This window comes from Homalodisca vitripennis, chromosome 3 (genome assembly GCF_021130785.1).
Source record: "Homalodisca vitripennis isolate AUS2020 chromosome 3, UT_GWSS_2.1, whole genome shotgun sequence".
Classification (NCBI taxonomy): Eukaryota; Metazoa; Arthropoda; class Insecta; order Hemiptera; family Cicadellidae; genus Homalodisca; species Homalodisca vitripennis.
In genome coordinates this window covers 29,782,454-29,791,466 of record NC_060209.1, presented here as the reverse complement: position 1 = coordinate 29,791,466, position 9,013 = coordinate 29,782,454, and the positions used below count along the sequence as shown (strand labels likewise).

Here is a 9,013-nt window from a genome sequence, read left to right as displayed (position 1 = left end):
CCTCTAAACACATTTGCAATAGGCATGGCGTTATACAGTCTTACAAGCAGTCGTAAGATTATCGATATAATAAATCATTACGGTCATTGTATAAGTTACACCGCTGTCGAGGAGTTAGAAACAGAGGCAACATTTTCATCAGTTTCACGTACCGAAATATGTCCTGAGGTAATTAATAAAGAAGAAAATCTTTTGGCAGGTATGGCATTCGACAATTATGACCGATTTGTTGATACCAAGACTGGGAAAGACTGTTAGAAAGACAGTATCTTCATGATACTGTTGTAATAATGTACCAAAATATTAACCCCAAAGACGACAATGTAGAAGAGGAAGAAGAAGAGGTAAAAGAAGATAATGAAGGATGTAAACGTGACAGGCCTAGACGACGATCTTTTGAGACAACCTATTTCGAGTTACCACAGTGCGCTAAAAAAACTCAAAAAGTGAGTAAAATTCAAACTGAAAGCGGAGAAGAGGTTAATATAATCGTGCATAAGAGTCTTTACGATCGAATTGACAGAATTTGGATGTTAAGTCATGTTTTGGGATTGTTAAATACCCCTATGTGGACTGGTTTTAACAGCAACATAGTGATTGATAATACTCCACAACAAATGATTACATATTTAACACCGATTAATCACTCACCAACAAGCAATGTAGTAGTTTTGGCAACTATGCAGCTATGCATGGCAACCTTGCAAGAGCTAAATCAAGAGTACATGCAAGGGACTTACAATTTAGCTATTGCAAATATTAAGAAAAACAAGGTAACTTTTTTCTTTTTTTTTATACAACTGCGACAATCGAGCATGCAGCCAACTGTATGAAGGTTCGGAAATATACTGAAAACATCCGTTAGGATAAGTCTAGCACGTCTTGAGGAATTCTTGGTTTTAGACGTCATCGTAAAGTTAAATTTCCGATATAGAATGTAATTGTTTCGGAAACACGGTGTAACTAACCAAACATTTCCTTGAAGTACTAACATTATAGTAATATAAATAAGAAATTCCTAATTCTTCATAGAGGTGGGTTTAATGAACAATTAACTCCGACCTTCAACAGTTTGTTTTAAATATTGTTCACCTTGCCAGAAGAAATGTATAGTCCCCAACAGGACTGACATTCATTATTAATTACAATGAATATTTCAATCAGACAAAATATTTAACCAGCTTGCCGTAACACCTCAACAGCTGATCTGCAGAGTAAGCTTAAAATATGTTCTACAACATTCCCATTATTTACAATCTGTTCAATTTGAGAAGAACAATAAATAAATATTATGTACAGAAACAATATAAACAATTAAAATTAAGTTAGATGTTAACCGTTGTTAACACTAACATAATTCAAAAACCTAAAAAGTAGATCCAGAATAGTAGTTCGGTGGAGTCTGTAGACATTTTTAGAATTATCAAGTAGATTTACTGCAAAGTGGTTTGGATGATCTTCTAATCTTAAAAAATAAATGCGACTGAATTTGGTAATTTCTTCTTTGACTGTTGAGATGTTCAAATCTCGATGTAACGTTTTATCGGATACATATCATGGCACTTTTGCAATTTCTTTCTCAACAATTGATTGATACCGTTGAAGTATCTCCAGATTTGAGTTGCTTGCTGTGCCCCATAACTGCACACCATATGTCCATACAGGTTTAAGGATTGTTTTATGTAATATTATCATGTTATTCAAACTGAGTTTTGATTTAGATCCGAGTAGCCATTTCATTCTATTTGTTTTCAAATTTAGCTGTTGTCTGTTGTCCAAATGTAGGGTTGTAAGCCATCTGTCTAAGCGCATGCCTCCATGCGCCTGTCACAGTCGATTTGCATCCTTCTCGCAGATATTGTTGACATTGCTTTTTTTGGGAGGCAGAAAACAAGAACGTAATTTTCACAGTAAGTCAAATAAAGACTGTTCTCTCTATTAATTTAGTTTTTTTAGGTCTCCGGTAATAAAAACTCTTCCAATAATAGAGGTCTCTCTGATTTTTTCCCCTCCACAACAAGGTCAATTCGAGATCAGTAAGTTGAGAACTGTCAATGCGACAGTACGTTTTGTAAAAAATGCCAATCAAACCTCCAACTAAGTGAGAAATACGCTGTGTCATCTGTTGTCTCGTTTCGAAGGGAAAAACTCCGGTTGAGGTTTATAATGAAAAAAACGTATTACAGTATTTCGTAAATACGTTTAAACGTGCACACGACAGTCGGAAAAAATTTCCTTTTGGCTGTGAGAGCCTCAGTACACTTACTTTCTGGTCATACCTCGTAATTATAGAGTCTCTCAAACTTTTGGACATGAAGTTTTGAGAAAAGGGGTTGGAATTCTTGTTAAATTAAAACTAGAATAATTAGAGTTAGTAAGTGAATACTAGTTTTACATTTACACTGAAACACACAGACATATGTATATTATTATATACATGTACTACATTTAGAGGTTATACCTTGTCGATTGAAAATATACCTATTCAAATGTTTGTTTTATCTTCTATGGTAGACGAAAAGTGTCTTGAATGTAAATAAAAATATGGCATTGTTCAGCCGCAGAAGCTGAAGTCACTCACTGTACATGTTCGTGTTGTGATCGTGGAGTCGTGAACTGATAGTGTACGCTTGAGCAACTTGTTACCGTAGAATTGGGTTGTGTGACACTGTTTTGTTTTGATTTCTTTTTGTCCTGAATAGATAGTTGTCAGTAATCGGTTTTTGTAAATTTTGTATTTTAAATTTATAAAATGGATCAAACAATTCAGATTATAAAGCTGACATGATTAGTTTTATCTCTTTTTGGGAAAGTTATCAATTTTATTGTTTTTAAGTGTCACTAATGATAAGAGTTAGTCAGTATTAAATAGCTGTGATTCTGCCATCTACGTTTTTACATTAGGCCTATTATATTGAGAAATTGTATTCTAAAATGACGGAGAAGAAAGTGGGGAATGATTCCAAGATTATTGGTTATTGGATGTCAGAGAAGAAGAGTCAAAAATTGAAGTGGACTGAATTTGCTGGTGTATGCAGGTAACTGAATACAAATTACTATTAAAGCTGAATAATGAATTAAGCTTATTTAGTTCAGAAAATAATAGAAGTAGTTAGCTAATGTCACATATAACTTTTACAAGGGGGTACAGACTATAAAGGAGTGTTTTGTCATTGTTATGATCAATTTTAAAGTTAGAGAACTTGAAGAAAAATATTGGTAGCCTATAAGATTACATGCCTGTAAACAATGCTATTATTTCCCATCAACTTTAGAAAAATACGAGGAGTATGAACATAAAATATTCAAAGTAATATCTTAGGTATAAGCTATCTAAAACTTTTCCCTAACATATTTGTTACAACTTGAATAGTGTATAGTATGATAATAAAACTGGAGTGTTTGTATCGATATTAACATACAATATTACATAATCTTCGGTGCATAATAAACTGACTGATTTGAACAAATAGTCATCAGTATCAGCTGTGGACACATTTTCAGATTATAAATGCCATATTTGATTTATAAGTGACCATCTAAATAAAAACAACAGTTAACTTAGTCTGTGAATATTTATAAAGAAGAGAGGTACGGTTGTATGGAGAGGATCTTTAAAAAAAATCTTGAAAGCGGTCTGCCATTGCTACCCGCTACCAGAAGAAAACATAATTATTTAATTTGTTCTACAAACTTTTTCTATTTCCTGTCCTATGGGTCCTATGTTATTTATGAGATGTTCATTGTAGGCTATATATTTAGTTTGTGACTTCCTATTAAAGTGACTTCCTAAGGTTAAAGAGGAGACTTTAACTAGCTGCCTACACTCGTTATTCAATTGTTATTAACCAACGATTCTGTATATTACCCAACTTCGATATTATATAACAATCTTACACAAGACTAATTATAGCATATTAACAAAAATAACACATTACACTAACAACAGTACTTTAACAATAGCATTAAAAATAACAAAACCAACTTTAACATAGACCTAAATGTCAGAGATAGTTTACAAAACCTTACCCAGATAGCAGTGAACAACTGCTTTTGTGAAATGATGGAAAGATGTACTAGACAGGCACACTGCCCTGTAGTTCAAGAAATCACAAAAATGGTCTGCTAGACAGTCTGTCAGTATATAACAGCTAACCAAGAACTTTCAATATCATGTATTCATCATTGTATTCAAATCCTCCAAAAATTAATTACTACTTGTTGTTTATTGCTTACATTAAACATTATTTAATTTACCGTATTTACAAATTGAAGTCTATATTTTACATAATATCAAATTATTGCTTGGATAAAAACAATCAAATGAGTGTAGCAGGCCGTTTATTAAAGTCTACCCAGTTTACATTTTGGTAATTGTGTACTTAAGCTACTTCACAGTACTTGTTGTTTTTCTCACAAGGACAATGCTCAAAAATTAAATCCAAAAAAATAGATAAATTTCAGAAAGATTTTAAACTTGTAAAAGCCACTAAGTTAGTAGTTAAACGGGATAACAGTATTAATGCCTCTAGTGATGAACAAAAAATATAGTACTGATCAGTCAAATATAAAAGGCAGAACTCAAATGTTCACTAAATATTACAAACTCACCTACTGGTACCTGTCTAAAACAACAAAACAACCGTGTATCTCCAGCTAGAGGTCAATGGTCACTAAATTTGTTGTACAAATAAAAGGGAAGTAAAATTCCATGTCAAACACAAAACCACAGAATATAAGAACATCATTATTGTAGACGATTACGTTATCTTTACATTCAGAATCACCCTGAAAATATATTTTCCCACAATGTTTTTGTCAACCTGCAATGCAAATTTTAAAATCAATCAATCTTTAGGAATGGGTACCGTAGTAAAATGTCCATTTTAATTAAAATTGTTTTATTTATTTAATTCACCGAAAGCATAATTTTCAATACAGTACCTAATTGAAAAAATGAAAAAGCTTTAAAAATGTTAAAATTTTAAGTGATTGTTTAAAATAAATAACTTAAATAAAATATATGTGATTGGTGAATATAGTTTGTAAAACCTTGAAAGCAAGTTAATTAAAAACCACAACACACATGAATAGTGTATATATTGTTAACAGTTAATACTACTATATATACAGGAGTTATTTGAGTGCTGTTCACAATTTACAATAAATTTGAACTTCACACCTTGATGGACTAACTTACAGAGGGCCAGATTTCCTGATTCACAGATTTACAGTAATCTCAGTATTATCCAGTTAGTAATTGCCTCTCAGCCAACCGGCTTATTGTGCACCGTCTTCCAAATTCTTGTGTCAAATCCCAGGCCTTTACAAATTCATGAGATCTTCTGTTCAATGCTTACCTGTTCCAATCCCTCTACAATATGCTTAAGAAAACCAAGGAATCTTGAGCATTTGCTCTGTATCACCGGACATTAAAATATGACATGTTTAACTGTTTTGTCACCCTCACCACATTTCCTGCACAGGGTTTCTTGAATGATTAGTCTGTTCAGGTGGCTTCGGAATATCCAATGACCTGTAATAAAACCAGTCATCTTCCAGATCTCTGATCTACTCAATCTAAGAGCATCTGCAATGTTTATTGATGATCCATTGAGCTTGGTGATTCCTTGAACGTTCCCTTCAGTTCTTTCTCAAGGTTGTTAGTGTTTTAAAACAACATGACACATAAACATGGTGATAACGCCAGATTCCATTGCACTGCAGTCTGTACGGAGCCATCCTAACTCTTATGACAATTATGTCAAGAGGTGGGAGGTTTAGCACTACTTCCATAGCAGTGGTTGGTGTGGCTTTCATAACGCCTATTGTCCCCAAGCAAGCTAACCGTTGGACCCTTGACAGGCTTTTAGCGACAGTCACCCATTGAACTTTCGACCACCAAATCAGTGAGCCATACACCGTCATTGGTCTTACGACACAGGTGTATAACCAGTGTAACATACTGTGTCAAAGCCCCCATGTGCATCCTACTGCACGCACCACCATCATCAATGTAATCTGAGAACGGTTAATTATATATTTCAGATGAATCTTCCAAGTGAGATTATTATCCAGTTAGAATTCCTTGAACCTCTTGAATACTTACACTCTATGATTACATGTATCTGCCCCCAAAGAGAACTCGCTATGTTATTTCCAGCTACCTCTCATGTTGAATAGTATCGTGATGGTCTTCGAAGGAATAACTGCTAAAGTCCTTTTTCGCCACACCATCGCTCCACAATGGACAGTGCCCTCAGCATTATTTTTCAAGCTCGTAACCAAATGCTTACATCTAATGAGAGTGATAACATTGTCTTCATAGCCCTAAGTATACATTCTCTGTCCATTCAGAGTCCAGAGTAAGTCATTCGCAACTATTTTCCAAAGACTTGGTGACAGTACACCACCTTGTGGACATCCTCACTGCGTTTTGACCTATCTTGTGATTCCAATCAGGGATGCCTGTGCTTTTCTGTTACTGAGCATGTTTTGTATCCATCTAACAGTACCTGTGGATATAAACTCAGACACTATTGAGTGAGTACTCGTGTTATCAAAAGCTCTTTCCATTATCAGGAATACTGCTAAGGTTATTTCCTTTTGATCGGCTCTTATTAATTTTACACATTTTTGTAGTTGTGAAGAACTTTATCCAATTCACTAATGTAATAGTGACTATTACAAACCAGGGTTAATGCCTGTACATTATGTTCCTTCATGTCTATCCGCCTTATCATGTTCTTATTGATTTCTATGTCTTCTTCACAAGAGACATCCTCTCACAATTTAGGTGTTTTACAAGGCAATTGACATAAGTCCATTGAATGACATCAGATTTCACATGATGCTGATCAATCACAAATATTAACAAACAAAAAACAAATTTGTATTTTTAAGATCAATAATTGCCTTACTAGTTATAGGCCTACCATAACTTTTCCCTAAAGGATGTAGTGACTATCACAGAATAATCTTGAACAGATTTAAGTATCAAATAAGTTAACTTTCAGTCTTGAGAACAAACTTATCCTGAGTAAGAAAAATCATTAATTTAACTGAGTTTTAAGTTGTATGTTGAAAAATATAATTTGGAAATACATGTAACTAATAACTAAATAAACACAGATTTTGTGTTTTTTTTAACAGCAAATAGTGAGTTTCGTTAAACTTTATTAAAAAGGTTAATTCTAATGAATGATACGGAAATTGAGAGAAAAAGTTACAATTTGCAGAATTGTTATTACAAAAAGTATTAAAAACTATTGGTACTATAAAATGTATTATTGTGATTGATGTTGATTTTCTTTCTTAGTACATTTGCCGGGTAGGATGATATAGTTACAAGATCATTACACAAATGGGTAATTTAATAGCTGTGCCGCCCAAAAGTAAAAAGAAATAAAATAAAAGGCATATAATTAGGTGTTCAATCATTCAACCAAGGGAAAATAAGGAAAGTTGGACAGTACCCAGATTTTAATGTCTTAACAGTAGTAGTCCATTTGAAATGAGAAGGGAAAGACGCAGAAAAAATAGTGAAAATTCACAACAATATCTGTAGTTTACAGCCATCTTTCTCTTCCATCTTCTCATTATTGTTCCTCATATTCTTCACTACAATAATTGGAGAGATTGATTTGTGAAAATATTGAAGAGGAAATTGGTATTAGTGTTTGAACAACTTTTGGGGGAATAAAAGTAAATTGTAAAATGAATACAGTATATTATTAAACTTAAAGTTAAGTTAAATGATTAGGTTTTTTTAGACTAAGTTGTGTAAAATTATGAAAATGATGATGGTGTGGGTGAATATTAGATTGATTGGAAATGTGTAAGAATTGAATAATAATTATGCTAAAACATGACATAAAGTTGACATAATATATTTATTATAAATGAGAGCTGATAATTACGTAAATTGTAATCATACTCCATGTTTCATTCAGCACACTGTTTAATCATTTTATTTGATAATTTACAATCTATTGAGTGGTTTAGTTATAATTAATACAAGCAAATTAATTTACTGAAGGGCTTTGTTGTAGGTACAGTATTTGTGTGTTTATAGAAACTATCTTAAAATAACAAAATTAAGCATTACAGATTTTGACTAAAATTTATTTATATTTTTCAGGAAACACGGATTCAGTTTGGTGAAGGTATGTATTATCCTTGTTAAAACATTTTTAGTAATAACTTTACTCTTTATTTGGTATCTTTTATAGCAAATAAAATAGTTGTATAATAGAAAAGTTTCAAAGTTTTCTTAACTATGAAGGGTAAAAGTTAGAAAAGAAACATAGATTAACTCAATTGAAGTGATAGGTTACATTTTACTATGACAACTTTAATTATTATCAATACACACCAAAAGAAAAATCAATAGTTATTTTAAGCCCCAAAAGTTTGATTAAGATGTATTATGGCTTTGTTAGTAGAAGTATTAAACAGATTAGTGTAGTAATAATTTTGTGAGCACCGAGAAAGTTTCCTTGCCCCTTTTCTGGATTTTTGTTGGGAAGATTAATATTTCTTATTGAAAGAGAAATTAACATAAAATTTAGATTGCTCTCCTCCCTGTATTAGTTTGCTTTAAAGTTATGGTTAAGCTGAGATGGGGATCGTTTTGTAGAGCCTTGGTTATTTCATGGTTGAAGAATATTATTGTGACATCTACTTCAACTATTATCTTCACAACCGTGTTGCCAGTACCTGAGAATAAGTGAATACTATTTCGTGAATGGAATATTTCTCTTTATTTGTCCTTCGTGAGTCCACTTGTTGGCAAATAGTCGTGAAAGCAATACATAATGTTGGTGACTATTTTCTGTGAAAGAGCACTGTATAGGGTAAAAAATATGACATTAAAGAGAATTGGAAAAATACAATGTACATTTAATGTTCACATTAACATTAATTTTCTAGTGAATAACCTAATGATACTAACCTACATTTATTTCTATGGACTTCATAACTAGTATTGTACACAAATGCAACAAAATAATTT

The 9,013-nt window shown here is 32.5% G+C and overlaps 1 protein-coding gene across 1 annotated transcript in view; it reads left to right on the top strand.

Moving 5' to 3' along the window:
* The first annotated feature begins 2,553 nt into the window (after positions 1–2,553).
* Positions 2,554–9,013, top strand: part of LOC124358128 (inositol-tetrakisphosphate 1-kinase-like) — a 50,239-nt gene continuing 43,779 nt past the window's right edge. Inside the window, 2 exon segments of the mRNA XM_046810420.1 lie at positions 2,554–3,038; positions 8,141–8,165. Of these exon segments, the coding sequence (XP_046666376.1) occupies positions 2,935–3,038; positions 8,141–8,165 (129 nt within the window). The 5' untranslated portion in view covers positions 2,554–2,934.